This window comes from Marmota monax, unplaced genomic scaffold (assembly GCF_021218885.2).
Source record: "Marmota monax isolate L192 unplaced genomic scaffold, Marmota_monax_Labrador192_F-V1.1 WCK01_AAM20220418_F8-fsc00089, whole genome shotgun sequence".
NCBI lineage: Eukaryota > Metazoa > Chordata > Mammalia > Rodentia > Sciuridae > Marmota > Marmota monax.
The window spans coordinates 2,637,501-2,656,874 of record NW_026694744.1 but is presented as its reverse complement, the minus strand read 5'-3'; the positions used below and the strand labels follow the sequence as shown (position 1 = coordinate 2,656,874).

Below are 19,374 nucleotides of genomic sequence, written 5' to 3'. Positions count from 1 at the left end.
TCTAGTACTTTCATCATATTTTGACACCACTAATTTTATGTATATAGTTGAAGATCCCTTATCTGATACAATCAAGACTGTTAATCAAAAAACAGAAACTTCCTTAAACATTTCATTTTAAATTGAAGTGTAAATGTGCATTAGTTTTTGAATTTTTATGAATACAGCTAAAATGGGTCTACTGACTGGATTGAAGCATTGTCTTTCTTTGTAAGACATACCCATGTGGCATCACCTAAATCCTTCTGGTTTATTACAGTTTCCCCTAATCTTTGCCATCTGTCTCATTCATATTGATTTGAAGACATTTTCTTCAGCAACTTACTTTTACAAAGCATCTGTCTTAGTCTTTCTAGAATACCATCTCTCTTTTCACATTTATTTCTTTGCTTTACATATTAATTAAATTACATAGTTGCAATTAATGGTGCAACTGGCACAAACAAATGGAGAACAAAAACAACTGCCTTGGAGTCCAGTACAGCTCAGCTGGTGGAAAGACCTGATCATCCTAGCTGTGAGGTACATCCCTCACAGTATTCACTATGGAATGCAAGAGCACCAGTCAATCCAGTTAATTGAGTAAGTGGAGGTCAATTAAGAGCACTTCTGGTATATATGTGTGCTTGCCCACTTTTATTGTAAGATCCAAGGACCATGTCAAGTTTCTTAATACCACTCAGAATTAGGAACCAAAGGTTGAATACCAACTAAGTTTAAGTGGGACCATTCTGCCTTTGTAAGCCAGTTAGCTGTCATTTCAGTACCACAGATAAATGTTTTTAGATTTCTAAATGCCTTTTTCTCAGCACCAACATTATACTTGATATTGGTCCTTTTAGGGCACTGGCATTCAAACTGATAAAACCAGAGCAAGGTTCAAGGACATGACACATAAACTCTTTCACCCTTTTGATCTCTGCATTAATGTGTAATTTTCATCATAGCTGCAGGGAAGGGGCTCAGTAGTACTACCTCTGGGATCTATTAGTTTTCTGACCATACAGTTTTTATATTCTTTTGATTTTTTTCTTTTTATCACATTCTGCACAGAATCCAGCTGAGGTGATGGTCAAAGGACTTTCTGCCTCAATAAGAGACTGTCATCAAAGGCAACAGTTGACTAAGCTTTTCCAATGTTAAAGAAAGCAAATGTATCAAAATTTACAAAAAGCCTTGAAAAGCATACCATGGATACTTTCAAATGAATCTTGAATCTAGTAAGAAAGTGCTAATTTTATTCATCTTATATTAGCACTGTTAACAGCTTTTCTTCAGGGTGTTATTAGATCACAGTTAAATGATCTCACCGTACTTACCTTGAACTTTAAAATGTATGACTAACCTTGACAAGTAGATGTCCACTCTTTCCCATCATTCAAAACTGCATCTGTTTACAGTCAAACTAAATGTACCAATGTCTATTTTTAAGTAGTCCTGTATCAATACTTTTTGTTGTTGTTGTTGTTGTTGTTGTTACTGGGGATTGAACTCAGGGGTGCTTTACCAATGAGCCACACCCCCAGGCCTGTTTATGTTTTATTTTGAGAAATAGGATCTTAAAGAGTTGCTTAGGGCTTCACTAAGTCGATGAGACTGTCTTTAAACTTGTGATCCTCCTGCCTCAGCCTCTTGAGTCCCTGGGATCGATGAATACTTTTAAGAGCCTTCTTAAATTTCTACTTTGTGAAGTCTCCCCAGATTATTTTCTCAATCCAAATTGCAGCCTATTTTACTGCAGCTTAATACACTAATTATTTTTACATTTATTTTTTATTGGTATAATTATACATCATAATGGGTTCAATATATCAAAGCTGTATATCCACATAACATAATTTGCTCAATCTTCTTCCTCAGTACCTTCTCTTTCCCTCCCACCTCTGTCCTTTTGATCTACCTGCTCTAGTCTACTGATCGCCCTTCTATTATTACTTTAATTAGTTCAATATATATATATATATATATATATATGTATATATATATACACACACACACATATAAATAAAATGGGGAATCATTGTGGTATATTTGTACATGGACATAGCATAATTTGGTAGAATTCATTCCCCAGTACTTCCTCTTGCCCATATTTATCACACCTACTTCAACAGAATGGAGGTGCTTATTAACATTTCAAAAAGAACAATTACTTGTTTATCAGTTCCTGCCATCTGTAGTTGGCTGGTGCCAATCTAGTTTTATAAGCAAGATAAAATCAAAGCAGTAAAATCGGAAAGCATTTTCTAGATTCTATATAAATTTTATAAGTCAGAACACATTCAATAGCTCTTTCTGTTTTGCCGTTTCTTTTCTCCGTGATTGTTCTTGACTCTTTTTTTTTAACACCCCTATTAGAGATTGGGTAAGAAGAAGGGAAGGAAGTAAAATTCAAATGAGGTCCTCATAAAATTCAAATGAGGGGGCTGGGGGTGTGGCTCAAGCGGTAGCGCGCTCGCCTGGCATGCGTGCGGCCCGGGTTCGATCCTCAGCACCACATACAAACAAAGATGTTGTGTCCGCGGAGAACTAAAATAAATAAATAAATATTAAAAAAAAAAAAAAAAAAAAATTCAAATGAGATAAAATTCAAATAGGGTTGCTCATTAATTCAAGCAGAGTCCTAAGAGGCTAGTTTTGTGAGCTGGATTATGTCCATGGTCCCGCTTGCTCTGGATAGATGCAACTTCACTCCAAGACTACAGACCACACTCTATCTTTTTTTTTTTTTTTTTGGCGGGGGGCGGGGGGGAGTACCAGGATTGAACTCAGGGGCACTTGACTGCTGAACCACATCCTCAGCCCTATTTTTTTCAATATTTTTTTTAGTTATACATGGACACAATATCTTTATTTTGTTTGTTTATTTTTATGTGGTGCTGAGGATCAAACCCAGTGCCTCACCTGTGCAAGGCAAGCGCTCTGCCACTGAGCTACAACCCCAGCACCCCCAGCCCTATTTTGTATTTTATTTAGAGACAAAGTCTCATTGATTTGCTTAGGGCCTTGCTTTTGCTGAGGCTGGCTTTGAACTCATGATCCTCCTGTGTCAGGATTCCAAACCACTGGGATTACAGGTATACACCACTGCACCTGGCCACACAACCCTATTTCTTGCCAGATGTTTTGCACTTGTGGCCCGTGGTCACAAATGGGAATCAGGCCAGTGATCAGAGACGACTCAGAAAAATCCTGCCTCACCTCAAGGAAAATAAGTGGATAAAATAAGACAATTTTTAAAAATAAGAAAAAAACAATAAGAAAAATCAGTGGCACTCTCACCCTGAGAAGTACAGAGCTTTTCATGCATTAACTTCTGGAACTAAAGGTCTCGCAGGAAACAAGACTGTAACAATGGATTAAAATAGATTTTGAAGATTACTTGTTAATTTTTCCTCCCCTTTATCCTTCATAATGACATTAAAACCAAAATCAATTGTAGAGCCAATAGGCTAGGAAAGGTCTTTACTTTTTTAAATGGTTGGAAGAAATTTAAAAATGGTATTTGATGACATACGAAAAATACACAAATTTCACATAAAATTTAATTGTATATATTTGTATGTGTTATTGCCTATGGCTGCTTTTGTGCCTGCTGGTAGGGTTGAGTAGTCACAACTGAGACTACTTTGTGGCTCACAGAGATGAAAGTATTTGTTGTCTGGTCCTTTATAGAAAGTTCGCTTTCTCCTGCTTTTTCTTATTCCACATAAATATTTCTGGAATCCACCTTAGAATTCATGTGCTTTCTTTATTATGTTCCATTTACACAGATAATAATCTTGGTCTTGAAATCATAAATCAAGGGTACTACTTCCATTTTATTTTTTTACATTTTCACAAAGTATTATGGAATTATCAGGATATTCAGAAGATTATAAAAATAAATGATATTTCATCTCTTCCAGGTGGTTAATATAGCTTAATATATGTGCTCAGGGATTTATATACAATACTAGATTATTTTCATACTTTCTTGAATGCTAAAATAAATGAATTTTGCTTCTGACCCTTAATTGAACTGCTATTCAGTGAAAGAGGAATCAAGTCCACTTACACCATATTAGGAATAAGTTCAAAATACTGTTATTTCCAGAAGAAAACTTGTAGATAATTGAGCACTCTTTTGGGAAAATATAAAGCACGGCTTAGGCAAGCATGGTGGCACACACTTGTGTCCCAGCGGCTTAGGAGGCTGAGACAGGAGGATCGCAAGTTCAAAGCCAGCCTCAGCAAAGGCAAGGTGCTAAGCAATTCAGTGAGACCTGATCTGTAAATAAAATACAAAATATGGCTGGGGATGTGGCTCAGGGGTCGAGTACTTCTGAGTTAAATCTCCAATACCAAAAAAAGGAAGGCTGAGGCAGGAGTATCATGAGTTCACATTCCCAGCCTCAGCAACTTAGCAAGGCTGTGTCTCAAAAAAAAAAAAAAAAAAAAAAAATTAAAAAGGGCTGGGAATATGGCTTAGTGGTTAAGCACTACTAGGTTCAATCCATGGGACCAAGAAAAAAAGAATGCTTTAAACTACCTCTGAGTGTAGCTTTCTAGCTCTGAGCAGATGATGTTAGCGAGCCAGCTATCCTGGAGCTTACAGTGTATTCCCAAAGAGGTGGTCATGTTAGGGCCCCTGGAAGTTCATTATGGGCATCTGCAGGAGGCAGGTGGAAAGGAGGGTCTCAGAAATGGGGATTCGTGGCCTGCACCTTGGGATCCTCCCCAGCCATCAATGTTCACAGGGATGAGAAGCAGAAAATGAGAACTTGATTCTCTTTGGGGTTTTCCCAAAAGCACAGCTAAAGATGAATATTCTGGTGCAATAAGTTTATTTGATTCCAGGGAACAACAGTCCAGAAGGGTTAGACAGGAACAGAAGGCAGACAATGAAGGGCGAGTCATGGGGAACACTCCCACCAGGAAACTTTAGGAAAAGGTCTCTCACAAAGGCTTCTGGGTTATTCTACCTGAGGATCCAGGTAACTTTCAGAATATTCATTCTCTAGCACTTTCAACCTGCCTGTCCGGGGCAGAGCAGCCTTCCAGGGTTTGAGAGAAAGTGGCATAGATACTGGCCACTGGAAGTTGATCAGTAGGTACTGATGTACAGCCCCAGGGCTATGGGTACGGCACTAACAGCATCTGCTACAACCATTTCCTATCTTGGTTCTGGTCCCAGATCTTGCCAATGTACCCTTGGCAAGTTAAATAACTTCCTTTAGATTTCACATTCCTCATGTAAAAAAATGAGAGTTAATTAGTTCTCAAATGTCCCTTTTTTAAAAGACTCAACAAGCTATACAATACACAACCCTTAGAATAGGAAAAAAACTCACTTTGAGATACTTCAGAGGCACCTGGGACTGCTAATTCACCTCCTTTCACCTCCGAGGAGATAGATTCCTGCTCCTAGGGGAGTGTATTATAGCTGCATCTCCTTATAGTATGGAGGTTGCCAACCTCTTCTTAGTGAGATGATAACACACATAATCATGCTTGGACCTCTTGTCTGCACAGAGACCACAGAAAATGGCTATGTCATGAATGGTATTCATATTCTCCCTCATTGAAAATTCTGGAACTGTGAGCACCCTGCCGTGAATGTAGAGAGGGCTGGTGTATTTGATTATACAAAATAGTTTCAATCTACCATTTATCCTTTTAGTAGTTTAAATTAAGTTGCAGTTGAAGCCAAAATGATATACTTATAACTTACCAATATACACATCTCCAGATATGGTATAAATGAAACTCGTCCACCCTAAAAAAGGACCAGCAACATTAAAATATTAGTGTCCATAATGCCAAAAGGAAAGACAAAAGAAAAATCTGAAGATAAAATCCTTTCTTTTCTTTTAGACATGTATTTGAGATTCTAGTTCTGTGAGCTGATTAAAATACATACTCACATATGTGCACTTTCTTACACACACATGCGTGCACACTACGTGCTTCTAAACCTAAATGACTTCACTCCCAATGTTTCAGAGCCACCCAAAGTAGAAAATGCACAATTCATGTGGCTGTATATCTATATGCCAAAAGTCATATTAACAAACAAGTTGTTCCTTCTAGTTCTATTAACTGCAAGACTCCAATTTGTCTTTTATCTTCGGTTTGCTATGTCCCCAGGTAGCCTGAAGTGTGAATAATGCTATAAAGATTTTTTTTAATATTTTAGTTTTTAGTTGTAGTTGGGCACAATATATTCATTTTATTTATTTATTTTTATGTGGTTCTGAGGGTTGAACCCAGGGCCTCACACATGCTAGGCAAGTGCTCTCCCACTGAGCCACAACCCCAGCCCTGTTTTTTTTTTGTTTTTTTTTTTTTATTACTTAGTTGAATTCTAGTTTTCAGTGGACTCATTTTTTCTTATCTATTCTAAAGTATAACATGCATCAGTTGCAAGGATGTAAGGATACAAAAATCTCTGGGGGACTAATGGGCTTCAGATGGCTTGTGAAATCCCTGGAATTGTCCATACAATTTTTCAAAAGTGTGCATTTTTCTGGGAAAAGGATACATAGTATCTATGAGATTCCTACCATGACTGAGGGGCCAAGAGCTCATATCCAGCCACAACCTAACATTTGCACTCTTGGCCCCAGCACTTGATTTTCACGAATATTTGCAGTGTTTGCTTGGCGAGACGTGAACCTAGAAATGGCAAACTCAAAAAGGAGTGAGGATGTCATTCCTTGTGCCTTCAGCAGAAAAGACAATCTGGAATTGAAATATAGAGCAGAGTTCATGGTGGGAAGGAAGGGCCCAGGAGTCAAAGACACAGTGACTGAATAGACAAAAGCAGGCACAGAAGGATAAGGAGGATAAAATATACTCTAAGGACATGGTTATGATGGTTGGTGGGTTCAAACACACAAGAGTGCCCAAAAGAAACGCCAGAACTGATAACATTGAACACAGTGGAGTCTTGAGAAAATCTGAAGGTTGGCCAAACACAATTGGCAGATATAAAAATGAACAAGGCCCCGCCAGCGGTGCTCAAGTTGCACAGCTCTGGGGAGAGAGGTCCGTGGCAGATGCTGAAAGCCCTCACCAGACTCTGTAGCGCACTCTGATCTGCCTGCTAATGGATGCCAAGCTTCCCATTCCTATTAAGCCTGATTTATCATTATACTGTACAACAAAACCCCATTCTTCTGTTTGCTTTGTTTAAAAAAAAAAACACTGGAAATTCTTGAGATTTTCTTTTCAAAATGCAAATGACTTTATTTTTTTAGATTATAAAAAAAGTAACACATTATTTTAAGAATATGAAGGCATAGACCATCTAAACTGGAAATCTTTCTACATCATCATGCCTACACTGACATAAATATTGTTAGCAATTTGGTATTTGTACTTAAAGGTTTGTTTGTTTCCCTTTATGCACTGTATGATAATGACTTAAAAATTAGAACAAAAAGTTCTGTTGTTTTTTTTTTTTTGAGGGGTGGGGGGGCAGGGGTGCCAGGCATTAAACCCAAGGATGCTTAATCACTGAGCCACATCCCCAGCCCTTTTAAAATATTTTATCTAGAGACAAGTTCTCACTGAGTTGTTCAGTGCCTCCCTAAATTGCCGAGGCTGACTTTGAACTTGAGATCCCTCCTGCCTCAGCCTCCTGAATTGCTGGGATCACAGGCGTGCACCAGACCAAAATGTTCTGTTTTGAAATCCTTTCCTTGTCAAAACACAGAGCAATAATTCATCCTTAGGAAAGGCTGTATAGCATTGCACTGTAAGGACATGTCAAAATCTACATAACCAATCCCCTCTTCAAGGTTTCAAGGTATTAAAAAACTCTTTCCACATTTGACACAACCTCAAAGCTGTTAATTGCTCAACCTGCTACCTGGCGGCTCTGATCCTGGCTCTAAGAGGAAAAGACTAGGCTACAACACTTGCTGCTCCAGAGTCAAATTCGTAGGCAAATAGGTTTTATTCAAAGTCAGCTTTGAAAAGATCTCCACTTTCAGCAAGAGGAAGTTCTGTGTGTTTCAATACCAAATAAAAACTCATTTTGAAAAGGACTGAACTTGGGAGCTCCCCTCTAAACTCAAGTGGAAGCTAAGGGGCTTCCCTCAACTTCCTGGCCTGACAGAGAATCTGGGAATGGAGACTATCCCCTGCCCCAGCCTGTGTGGTATGGGCTAACTAAATCTGCATATGGATATTTCCTGCCTTTTGTTCCCATTTTGTCCCCTCTTTAGCCAAGCAAATCTACATATGTATGTCACCTGGCTTTTGCTTTTATAAATGGTAAATGCTTCTGTGGGGCAGGCAGGAGAAGCAATCTAGCTGCTTTTCCCCAGTTTCATCAAAATGCAAAAAAATGGGGGGTTGGGGTTGTAGATCAGTGTTAAAGTGCTTGCCTATCACGCTTAAGGCACTGAGTTCGATCCCCAGTACCACATAAAAAAACTAAATAAACAACATAAAGGTACCGTGAACATCTACAATTTAAAAATCTTTTTTAAAAAAATGCACAAAATTCACTTTTCCTTTTTCCATTTTTATTTTATGAGAGCGAGTGGCCATACCTAGCCAGTAGGGATCCAGGTAGGATCATTTTAATCTTTCTAATTTCATTCCTCCTTTGTTTCCCTCTTACCCTCTAAGCAGAAATCTAGTCCAAACATAATTGCCGAGGTCAGTTTTCTTTAAAATTTTTTCACATAACCCAGAAGTACTAAACATTTGCTTCAAGGAATGGCTGAGTCAGTTTATTAAATGCATTTATCTATTTTTATTCCTCCTTTTTAAAATAGTCTAGTAGGATATAGAGTCTTCTTTTGCCAGTTATAATACAGTTTATGTTGCTGGATGGAATGCACAATGTTAGAAGTAATGGAATTGCAAGAGTGGGCAATTTCCTTTTTATCTTCTTTTCGGCATGGGTGACCACATGCACTTGTTTTTATTAAACTTTGTTTAATTTCCACTAAGTTTGTTTTCTTAAGGCTAGCATAAAAGAAAACAAATGCCCAAGTATGTGAATGCATACTACATATTTAAAAACAACCTTGTTTCCTTAGAATTACCTTTCTATGGGCTGGGGATTTAGCTCAGTTGGTAGCGTGCTTGTCTTCTATGCACAAGGCCCTGTGTTCAATCCCCAGCACCACAAAAAAAAAAAAAGAAAGAAAGAAAAAGAAAGAATTAGCTCTCTACTAAGAGCAGTATTGCATCAGCAAAGGGACCTTCACGATTTTGTTGCTATCAGGGTCACACCCCTACATTTTCCTTTCTTTTACAAATATGGTTGCCAAGCTACCGTCTCTCTACAGCTGGGAAGTGCTTCCCTTCCCTTAGGCGATAACAAATAAAATGAGTTGGGATAGAGGTCATATTTTTCTGGCCCCCTAGGACAGTTAAGTCAGCAACACATATAAATCAGACCTCCTTTAGCCAAACATAAAAAATGTACAATGTTTCTTTTAATTATGTAAATCATTTTCTGTGGCATCTGTTCTCATTTCCAGGGAGGTTCCTAATTCTTGCAAACATCCCTAGTGAGAGTTTTTTTTTTTTTTTAATTACATTCCTTGGCTTAATCTAGATCATTTTCCTCTTTCCTCAGTCATTTTTTGTTTTTTTAATCTGGGCTTGAACCCAGGGGCACTTAACCCCTGAGCCACATTACAATTCTTTTTATTTTTATTTTGAGACAGGGTCTTGCTAAATTGCTGAGGCTGGCTTTGAACTTGAGATCTTCCTGCCTTATCTCCAGAGCCACTGGGATTATAAGAGCCACTGGGATTACAGGCATGCACCAACCGGGCAGGGCCCTTCTCAGTCTTAAGAGTTCATTATTCCAGTGAATTTACAGATACATGTATCTAGATAAAAAGTAGAAAAACATGGTCTGGTGACACACCAAATCCATAATAGAAGTCAGCTCCTGGGAGGAGAGGAGAGGGTAAAGGAGCCAAGAAGAGAATCCAATTCTGGGTCACACTGGTTGCCAGACCTCAAAACAGCCGTGGTTCCTGAAAATCTGCCCCAGAAGTCCTTGCATTAAGTTTCCACAGGCAAATACCTCACCATGGACTTAATGCCTGACTTCCTGGGACAGGAGGCAGAGATGTTTGGTCCTCTCCTCATTTCACCAAATTATTTTTAAATTTTTATTTATACATACAGAAAAGCTGCAAAAATAATACAGAGAATTACTGGACACCATTTACTCAGATTCCCCAAAAGCCAACATGTTATCATACTTTATCATTTTTCTTGGTATAAATGTCATTTTTCCCAAAATACTTCTAAATAATTTATAGACATGATGCCTCTTACCCTGAAATAATTTTCAATATGTATTCCCTAAAAACAAGGATATTTTCCTACAAAAGTATAGCACTCTTTTTTGGGAAGTGGGGGTACCCAGGGTTGAACTCAGGGGCACTCAACCAGTGAGCCACATCCCCAGCCCTATTTTGTATTTTATTTAGAGACAGGGTCTCACTGAATTGCTTAGCACCTTGCTTTTGCTGAGGCTGGCTTTGAACTCACAATCTTCCTGCCTCAGGCGCCCGAGCTGCTGGAATTAGAGGCATGCACCACCATGCCCAGCTCTTTTTTAAAACACCTTCATTTTATTTATTTATTTATTTGTTTGTTTGTTTGTTTATTTATTTATTTATATGTGATGCTGAGGTTGGAACCCAGTGCCTCACATGTGCTAAACAAGCACTCTATCACTGAGCTACATACAACCCCAAGCCCAAGTAAAGCGCTCTTATAAAAAATTATGCAATTAACATTGATACAATACCATTATCTACATATTCAAATTGTTGCAATTTTCAGAATAATATCTTTTATGGAGATAAGAAAAACAAATTTCTAGGAAAGGATCCACTCAGGGTAACATGCTCTGGTTAGTGATCACATCTAACCTTCTTCCATCTGAAACAGACCTTCAGGTTGTTTTTTGTTTTGTTTTGTTTTGTGTGTGTGTGTTTGTGTGTAAGTGTCATTAAAAGTACAGACCAGTTATTTTGTAGAAAGTCCCTCAGTTCAGGTTTGTTTGCTGATCCCTCATCATTAGATCAGATTGTTTGCTAATCCCTTTCCCCTCTTAGAGAAGAATTTTCATTTATTTTCAATACTTTGCCTTTTAAAAAAATATGGAAGCATACAAAGTATGAAATAATGAACACATTTATTTCACTTTGTGCGTATGTGTGTATGTACATGCACGTGTGTGTGTGCGCGCGCATGTACTGGAGATTGAACTTGGGGCCTCATACAAGCACTGTACCACTGAACTACATTCTCCACCCCTTTTCTTTTAAGACTAATCTATACAGGTAAAAGAAATGTCCCCTAACTGGCCCCAATTTGTTTTCTACACATAGCAAATTGGAACTTTCTAGAAGCCTCAATTAAAATGCTTTAGTGGAGCCAGGCATGGTGGTGCAGGCCTGTAATCCTAGTGACTCAAGAGGCTGAGATAGGAGGATCACAAGCTGAGGGCCAGTCTGGGCAATTTAGAGAGACCCTGTCTCAAAAAACAAAAAGGGTTGAAGATATAGCTCAGTAGTAAAATGTCCCAGGATTTAATCCCTACTACCAAAAAAAAAAAAAAAACCTAATTTTTAAAAAGTAAAATTTTTTTGAAAAGGGCTGGGGATGTAGAGGGCCCCTGGGTTCAATCCCCAGAACCATCAAAAAACCCAAAACACCAACCCCTCACTCCCAAAACCTTCAATGACTTCCTGTTCTCCCAGTAAGCTGGGAGATTCTAAAGCTGGCAGATTCTTCTCAATCTGGTCTTGCTCCTCTTCTCCATTAGCATGGAGCCTCTGATTATTTTGCCTCCATATTCAATTCTAACCCAGCATACCTTTCCTGGGGAGGGGTGAAAGGAGGGCAGGGCAACAGTTCCACAAAGGGAGCTTTGTGGAGCAAGAGAAAACCAACCAACCACGTAACTAGAAAACAACAAAAATGAACACATGATCACAGTCAGAAAGTGTAGGTATAAAAATCCACACAACATTCATGGGGAAACCTAGGACCAGACTCTAAACTTCTTCAAACCTGTCTCCTGGTTTGTAAAATAAGGGAAAAAATAGGTACAACACAGGGCTATTATGATAATTAAGTGGCACTGGGTGCATTTCTGAACAAATATATAAATTTTCACATGCAGACATGTGTTAAATGCTTTCTTCGTTCTCTATACCACGCCTGACACTTAGGAGGTACTTTTTAAAATGTCACTTCCCTTTCCTGCTCATTCCTTTACTTTCTACTTTGCTCCAAATTCTTGCAGAAAAGGAGGTTATACACATCTGATGAAGCTGTGATCCAGGACAGAGAAGGATCACAGCTACAGAGATGACCACACATTCCCCACTGCATCCCTGTCAACACCAAGCCAAGCAGCAGATTGCACAAGACACTGAGCAATGTTTGGCAGGGTCCTGTTTCCCAAAAACAGAATTAAGAGCTCTACATTTTGGAACTGTTTTCCAAACGTCCTCATCAAGCTCCCTATGGCATTTAAGATGCTGTCTGTGTCCCATTGAACACTGCAGTCTAGAATTGGTGATAAAAGTTAGGATTTCTGGTCATACAGCAACTATAAGATCATAAGTCTGCCTGAAATAGTCATTTAACCCCCATCTTATAACTATTCATAAATAGCAAGAAAGGTGACACACAGAGGTCTCAACTTTGTGGCTCTGCAATCTAGGAAAGAGGTTATTACATGAATTTGCAGGAATTCCATTCAAAGAAAACAAACAAATGCCCATTTTGCCAAATTTGGTGACACTGATAATAAAATGTCCACCTGTATTGCATGCTACACAAGTAATTACACTTGAGACAATTGGCTTTCCAGAATAAAATATACTCAGAATACAGTACATGTAGGGCCAGGCACAGTGACACACACCTGTAATGCCAACAACGTGGGAGGCTAAGGCAGGAGGATCTCAAGTTCATAGCCAACAGCAAGACCCTGTTTCAAATTAAAAAGAAAAAAAAAAAAGGCTGGAGATGTAGCTCAGTGGTCAATGGTAAAGTGTCCCTGGTTCAATCCCCAGTACCAAAAAGAAAGAAAGTAGATATATTTCATGCATTACAGAATGATCATTGATTATTTCACAGGCTTTGCTTCTAAACCTTGGGCATATAACATCAAGAGTCATCTGTAAAGATCCTCTATTTTAGAAAAAAAATGTAACAGTTTGGTTTACATTTATAATACTGAATATTCGTTGCTCAAAGGCTAACAGAAAAACTGGGAAATAAATAAAATTTAACACTTTAATGAAAAACGTGTTAACAATATAAGCTCTGCACAGTGTTCTCAGAAGACAACCTTCTGTATGCCCTGAGTGGAGCCTAGCCCACTACAGGATAAACTCTGCAGACTATTTTCTTGCCAATAAAATAGCAAGAAGAAAATATATTAGAATCCCCTGGGAGCATATATTGCTCTTGAAAGATTAAACCCTACATAGAAGCACTGACTTTTTTTTTTCGTAACTAAGAAGACATTTAATATAATTTTTATTTAAAGTAATATATGTTCCCATTATTTTTTGGTTTTATTTCAAAAGAATTTGTCTCCTCAACTATACAGTATTTCCTATTGGTTTTCCAATGGCTCAGAAAATAATTCAAATTTGTAGACATAATCACAAAATTACATAACAAGCTATAAAATAGAAATGATTTTAAGCACTTAAAGTAAGGTTAAAGCAAAGTTTATAGAATATTAAGTTCTAAAATATACAGAATTTTGAGCATTAAATAAAGGCTCAGAAAACAATAGAAACTGGAAATTAGGAGGAAATGTCATAAATACCCCCTAAGATTATCTTAGGACATATTTAGACAGTTGACTATTTTTTAAGGGAAAAGGATTTTTAAATAGTATGTGCAAAATATGAAAAAACACACCTCTGTAAAACTTGAAATATGTTTAAATTCTTAGAATAGTTTCTTGTTTTACACTGATTATCCATTTAAACTGTTTGCTTCTAAAGATGACATATTGGGAAAACAATATAATTTTTAAATTGGTGAAAATTATTACTGAAATTTCTAAAAAATTTTTCAAGAATACTCATTTTTTAACCTATGTGAAAAATCTTGGGATTATTTACCAATATGCCCAAGGCACTACTAATAGAGTACTAATCACTAAAGATCCATTATTATTATTATTATTTTGTGTGTGTGTGCAGGACAAGATGGCAGTTAAGAATCATAGTGAAAAGTCAGACCATGTGGGTTAGAATCTCATACTTAACACTCACTAGCTAATTGATCTTGAGTAAGTTACTTAATCTCTTTGTACCTCAGTTTCCTCATCTGAAAACTGAAACCATCCCATTCCTTACCTCATGGGATTGTGAGGATTGCAGATGATAATATGGGTAAAGTTCTCAGAACAGTTTCTGGCAAACAGGAGGTACTTAATAAATGTTAGCTATGATGATTAGTTCATGACATTCCTCATCTCTGGTTTTTTGCCACTTTCTCCTCTATATCAAAATTATATTTAAAAAAAAAACACGCAATTGTATCTCACCATACATGAAAACCAATTCCATCAAAGCATACAAATTTCAATTAGTATTAAAAGGTTTAAAAGATCTACTTTCATCTGGGCACAGTTGCACATGCCTGTAATCCCAGAGGCTCAGGAAGCTGAGGCAGGAGGATCATGAGTTCAAAGCCAGCCTCAGCAAATGCAAGGTGCTAACAACTCAATGAGAATCTGTCTCTAAATAAAATACAAAATAGGGCTGGGGATGTGGCTCAGTGGTCCAGGGCCCCTGAGTTCAATCCCTGTACCAAAAAAAAAAAAAAAAAAAAAGAAAAAGATCTACTTTCACATTACATTGATTATATTTAATAACAATGTATTGTATTCTTGAAAAGTGTTAACTGTTCTTAACAAAATGATAACTACATAATGTATGTTAATTAGCTAGATTTAGTTATTCTACTATATATAAATAAAGATACAGATACTTCAAAAATCAAGTTGTGTATGATAAATACATACAATTTTATCTGTCAATTAAAAATAATTTTAAAAAGAAAATTAATTCCAGGTGAGTAAATACATCAATATGAAAGGCAAAATAACAAAGCATTTTGTTAGTGAACACTTTCATGATATTGAGTTAGGTAATGAATGCTAAAGAAGCCACAGAAAGCACTAATCATTAAGGAATAGATGCATATACTTAAAGACTTCTTATTTATTAAAATATAGAAAATATAATAGTATAGAAGAGTGAAAAGGCAAATGGGAGAAGATATTTGCAATACAAATAACTGATAATAATTAGTATTATGCATATATAAAGAGCTCCTAGAAATCAATATGAAAAAGCATGGACAATCTACACAAAGAAACAAAACAAAAAAATCACTACTCATTTTTGAGTCATTGACCTTATGGAAAAATGAATTATACTTTTAACCAAGATCATAAATGTTGCAGTTGACTATAAGATGACACCATGATTTCTGCCTCCTAATATTTCCCTGTGTCACTCACTGAGTGTGGACTGCACCTAGTGACTTGCTTCTAATCAATAGAATATAGCAAAAGTGATAGGATGTCACTTCTGAGATTAGCTGGCTCCAAGGCAGAAACAGCATGGTGAAAGAAAGCCACTCAGCTCATAGCAGATGGGGAGGGGGGCGGGGCTGGGGAGAAGATAAAACTCTTCCAGATTATGTCCCTAGTGACCTACTTCCTCCAGTGAGGTCCTACATCTTAGTAGTCCATTCAGCTATGAGTGGATTAATCCATTTGATGAGGTCAGAGTCCTCATGATCCAATCATGGCCTAAAAGTCCTACCTCTGAACCTTGCTATTTTGGGGATCATGCTTTCAACACATGAGCTTTTAAAAGGGCCATTCAAGGGGCTGGAGATATAGCCCAGTTGGTAGAGTGCTTGCCTCACATGCACAAAGCCCTGGGTTCAATCCCCAGCATCACCAAAAAAAAGGTTAAAGCGGGACATTCAAAATCTAAACCATAACAGCTGTCCTATGGAGAGGCCACGTGGCAAGGAACAGAGAACAGACTCTAGCCAACCATCCTCTAGAAAACGATTGCTGCCAACAATCACATAAGTATGAGTTTGGAAGTGCATCCTTCCAGGTGAGGCTCATAATTTCAGTCTTGGCTGATATCTTTATTGCAGCCTTGTAATAGTCTCTGGGCCAGAGAACACAGGCAAGTTGTGAGACACTGTGAGACAATACATGTTGCCTTAAGGCACCAAGTTTTGGGGTAATTTTGTTATACAGCATATAGTTAACTAATACAATAAGATTTATTTAAATATAGCTTAATGTGACTTACCAAGTACTTATTGATGGAGAGCATTAAAATCTACTTTATTTATTCATTTATTTTTGTGGTGCTGGGGATTGAACCCAGGGCCTTGTGCATGCAGGGCAAGCACTCTACCAACTGAGCTATATCCCCAGCCCTAAAATCTACTTTTTAAATCAAATTAAAATATGGCGGGCTGGGGATGTGGCTTAAGCGGTAGCGCACTCGCCTGGCATGCGTGCGGCCTGGGTTCAATCCTCAGCACCACATACAAACAAAGATGTTGTGTCCGCCGAAAACTAAAAAAATAAATATTAAAAAAAAATTCTCTGTCTCTCTCTCTCTCTCTTTAAAAAAAAAAAAATTAAAGTATGGCTCCTTTCCTTTCTCTCTCCCTTTAAAGGTAAACACAGAATCAAAAATATATTGACAATATTTAGGAGGTTATGTTAGTTTCCTATTGCTGCTTCAATAAATCACAATCACATCACAGCTTCTATTGTCCTCCCTGCTTTTCTGTGACTTCTCTGTCTTCATTTTTCATGTATACAGACTCTTATGATGACACTGTACCTACTTGAGTTATCCAATTTAATCTCTCTGTATTAGTCAGCTTTCCATTACTGCAACAAAATACCTGAGATAACTGACTTTAAAAGAGGAAAATTTGTTTTGGCTCATGATTTCAGTCCATGCTCAGTTGACCATTTTGCTTTCAGGCCTGTGGCGAGGCAAAATATCATGGCAGGAGTCCACAGCAGAGCCTTAAGGCTGCTCACCTCATGGCAACCAGGAAGTGAAAAAGAGAAGAATAAGAGGACCCAGGATCCCAATATCTCATTGTAGGACACATGCACAGTGACCTAATTTGCTCCCATTACACCCAAGCTCCTAAAGTTTCTACTACCTCCCGATAGTGCTACCAACTAGGGACCAAACCTTCAAGGAACATAGCCTTTGAGAGACACTAATCCAAAATATAACACTCTCCATCTCCAGAATCTTCACTGAGTCATATTTGCAGAGTCCCTTTTGCCACATAACATATTCGTAGGTTCTGGGGACCAGGATATGAATATCTGGTGTGTGTGTGGGGGGCATTAATCTGCCTACCACAAAGGAATTGACTATATGTACTCTAAATAAATTATTTATTTACCTACAAATATTCAAAAGAAAAGTTATAAGGTGGGTCAGGCATGGTAGTGCATGCCCATAATCCCAGTGGCTCAGGAGGCTAAGGCAGGAGGATTGAGAGTTCAAAGCCAGCCTCAGCAACTTAGCAAGGTCCTTAGCAACTCAACCAGACCCTGTCTCTAAATAAAATATAAAAAGGGGCTAGGGATGTGGCTCAGTGGTTAAGTGACCCTGGGTTTAATTCCTGGTACCCACAAAAAAGTTATATGGTAAGGGAAACAAAGGATTCACAAAATCCAACTTTTTCCATACTACAACATGTCTCCATTTTTAACATTCCATATCATGCTTTTAAGTACCCAGAAGCAGAGATGTTATGAAGGAAGATGGAGAAAATAAACAGAGTGGCTACTGAGGGCCAAACTTTGATGTAGTCAGTCAGAAGACAAAGGGGACATGAGGACCAGAAGGCATAAATTTCTTGGAAAAGATTGATACTTTTCCTAGAAACACAGATTTATGTCCTTCATAATGTATGATAACTGATAATATTATCTGTGTATCAGTTTATACAAGAAAAATCAGATTGCCTTGCAAGAGATGGTAAAAGTCACTATGAAAGAACCATACTTATTCTTATTTTAGCCAAGAACTAATATGAAAAACGTGTGGCCAATATGAAAGGAATCTGGTACTGTCAGAGACTCAACAAATTGGATTCTTTGTAAGTGATGCACAGTCCAGCTCAATTTCTGATATCAACTGTCTTCCAAATCATCACTGTATAAAACATCTGTTTCTGTGAGATTAGCACAACCCAACAGAACCGTGCCTAGCCCAAAGGAAATAAGCAATGGTAAAAATCAGTTCTAATACTATTTATGGGAAGGAATTCAGATAAACCCTAGCCTGATTCATGAAAAATGGTTCTGGGCTCCCTTAACAGGGTTTCCCTTGGGACACAGGCATTTTGTTGGTATCAGGGATGGGATGGTAGCAGTATGTACTTCTATTTCTATCCAATTAATCTGGTAATGATACAACCAAGTTGACATTAAATCAGACTCCAAAGTGTATGCCAAAAGCCAAACATAACCCAGATATCCATGTCAAATCCCTTTACCATGAGTAACAAAAATCATCAAAATATTATAAACAAAACATGTCAAGGATCCAGTCAATGCTCTTCACAGTTCAAGGAATATTTGATGCAACAAATCATCCAAATAAAATAAATTTAGACAGTCCTTGGAGTTTGTGGTGGAATTTGACCTGGAAAAGTGGTAAAAAAATAAGTAAATAAATAAAAGACAAAGGGTAACCTTGAGTTGAATGACATCATAATAAAATTTGTACAGCATAAGGTTATATCCAGTGTGTCTGACTTCAAGCAGCTGAGATCATCAAATCTGCAAATAATAATTACTTTATAATACTTGAATTAATTAGACAAGTACTAGATAGTAAAGTACTAGATAGTACTAGATAGTAAAGTCTCAAACATTGAATTTGTCACCTAATTCAATGGAAGCATGGATGTGTGGGTGCATATGAGGGAGGGAGAGAGAGAGAGAGAGAGAGAGAGAGGAGAGAGAGAGAGAGAAAGAAACAGTGAGCACACATAAGAAATAAGAGAGAGGGAGAGAGACTGAAAAAGATGGAACTCACTAACTAGAAGTAATGTCTTAGTTTTCTTGCTTTAATCCCTCTAAAAATGTGTTTGTAAACAAATCTTAGGTTTAAAATTCATAATGACAAGAAAATACCAACACAGACTTGCAAATGGGCATATACCCATTCTCTCATGAGGCAATACAGGGGTGACAGCTAAGAGCAGAGCCAAAATGAACATGAACTATATACGTTCTGCTGATGGGGTCATTGAGAAACTGTAATACTGCTGATAGAA

The 19,374-nt window shown here is 37.7% G+C and overlaps 1 protein-coding gene across 3 annotated transcripts in view; it reads right to left on the bottom strand.

Annotated features, from left to right (window-relative positions):
• Pir (pirin) overlaps positions 1-19,374 on the bottom strand; it is a 99,813-nt gene that overhangs the window by 17,945 nt on the left and 62,494 nt on the right. For 2 of the 3 annotated variants that reach the window (XM_046424305.2, XM_046424304.2), the window contains exon 7: positions 5,714-5,758. The exons of the other annotated variant lie outside the window; for it this stretch is intronic. In XM_046424305.2, the coding sequence (XP_046280261.1) occupies positions 5,714-5,758 (45 nt within the window). The remainder of the gene's footprint in view (positions 1-5,713; positions 5,759-19,374) is intronic. 3 annotated transcript variants of the gene reach the window in all.